Raw genomic sequence first — 1970 nt, 5'->3', positions numbered from 1 at the left:
GGCGTGCCCCCCGCCGGACTCAGGCCCCTCCGAGGGCGCCCGCAAGCCCCCCGCGGCCCCGCGCCCGGCCGCCCCTGCCCTGGCGCGCGAGTGCGTGGTGTGCGCCGAGGGCGAGGTCATGGCCGCGCTCGTGCCCTGCGGCCACAACCTCTTCTGCATGGACTGCGCCGTCCGCATCTGCGGCAAGAGCGAGCCCGAGTGCCCGGCCTGCCGCACGCCCGCCACCCAGGCCATTCATATCTTTTCCTAGCGGCGGGGGCAGGGGGGGCGCGGGGCGGGGCGGCGGGGCCACCGTTCACAGAGCAGCTTTAACTCGGTCCCAGGCGTGGAGACGGCCGCCCCGCGGCACCTCGGTTCTTAACCAGTAATCAGTATTGAGTCGACAGTTAAAATAAACCAGAGAGAAACGGTCTGCTAGCACTTTTTATTTAAGACTCCCTGCCCCCCAGGTGATCTTTTTACGAAAAAAAAAAGAAATATATATATCCGATTTTTACAACTCTCGGTTTTCCTCTGGGACTTGGCGGATTTCCGACAGGACAGTGCTGGCCTGGGGGGCCGCCTCGGCCTCCGCTCAGTCCCCGGGCGGCGTAGGCGGCGGCGGCGTCTTCCCTCCCTGTGGGGCTCACCAGTTACCCTTTTGTATGTCCACGGGGACAGGCTGGAGGGGTGGGGGGCGGGGCGGGGCCCAACCAGGAATTTCTAACTTTGTGTTTTTAATTATTAATCCCCTTCTGCTGTGGTTTCTGTTGTCAGTTTTTAAATTTTTTTAAATTGTGTTTTTTTTAAGCTTTTACTTTTTACCTCTTGTGTATATGTAGGGAATTTATAGGGAAATATGTACTTTATGGAATAAATTTTAAGAACTAAAATATATTTTATTTTAAATAAAGTAACGGACCTTTAATCTTACACAGCTAAATTACTGATTATATATTTGCTGAGCTGACTTAAGGGTTCAGAAAATTGTATCAAGAGTTTTATTTTTTGACTTTAAAGCCTTCTTAATAAAGTCTTTTTGCTACATGTGAGCCCTCGGCGTGGTGTGGGGTGGGTGGGCGTGGGAGGGAGGGCTGGGGGAGGGGAGCTCAGATCCTGCCCTCCATCCCCGCTGCCCCTGGGCCAAGCCCATGCTCTTCCGAGGGCCGCACTGTGTCTGGTTCCAGAGGAGCGCACTGGGCCTGCAGGGAAGGTGGTCCAGCCAGGCGCCCCCTCTCCTGAGGCTCAGGGCCCCCACGTTCCAGGGGACAGCTGACCATGGGACCAGCTTTGGCTGCTGTGGAGGGAGGGGTGGCAGGCTGTGGGGGGGGGGCACCCATCCCCATTTTGCAGAAGGTAAAACAGGTTGGGAAGTCCCACGTGCAATACGGGTTCTAACACCTCCCAGCCCCAAAGGATGTCTGAGTGGTACCCACAGCGCCCTCCCTCACCCACCGGGTCTAGTTGGGAGCAGGGGACCCCAAGGCCACTGGGTTGAGTGGGCAGTGAGGAGTGTCTGCAGAGCAGAGCCTGCTGGGAAAGCTGGGAAGGCATGGTGGAGCAAGTGGGAGCCTTCTGAGCCGAGGGGAGGGGCTCAGGAAGACAGGCGGGGCCGCAGGAGGCGCAGAGGGATGGGGACCCTGTATGCAGGTCTCAGGGAGCAGCAGTACCCGGCCGCAGGGCCGGGGCGGGTCCAGACACCCACGCAGACCTGGGGCGGCAGCTCTCCCCCCCGGAGCTGCCCCTGTGTGACAAGGGCTCTCCGCACTCCCGGCTGAAGCAGTTGAGTCACGGCCCCCGTGTGAGGAAAAAACTTTGCAGATAGAATTAAGACTCCTCGGGGATCAGGGAGGACCCTACGGCTAAGGACGGGCATCTTTAGAAAAGACGTGGTAGAGGGGCGCCTCTGGTTTCAAGCCGCTCGCTCTGTGGCATTGTCACAGCAGCCAGGGAAACCGGTGGGGGGTGGGTGACACTTGACCTCAGGTCTG

At 58.8% G+C, this 1970-nt stretch overlaps 1 protein-coding gene across 1 annotated transcript in view; it reads left to right on the top strand.

The window, feature by feature from the left end:
* Positions 1-1031, top strand: part of MEX3D (mex-3 RNA binding family member D) — a 16434-nt gene extending 15403 nt beyond the window's left edge. Inside the window, exons 7-8 of the mRNA XM_029916357.1 lie at positions 3-236; positions 324-1031. Of these exons, the coding sequence (XP_029772217.1) occupies positions 3-236; positions 324-361 (272 nt within the window). The 3' untranslated portion in view covers positions 362-1031. The remainder of the gene's footprint in view (positions 1-2; positions 237-323) is intronic.
* Positions 1032-1970: the final 939 nt, after the last annotated feature.

Source organism: Suricata suricatta, chromosome 12 (assembly GCF_006229205.1).
Source record: "Suricata suricatta isolate VVHF042 chromosome 12, meerkat_22Aug2017_6uvM2_HiC, whole genome shotgun sequence".
Lineage (NCBI taxonomy): Eukaryota > Metazoa > Chordata > Mammalia > Carnivora > Herpestidae > Suricata > Suricata suricatta.
Note: the sequence above shows the minus strand (reverse complement) of the source record. Positions and strands in the feature narration are given on the sequence as shown.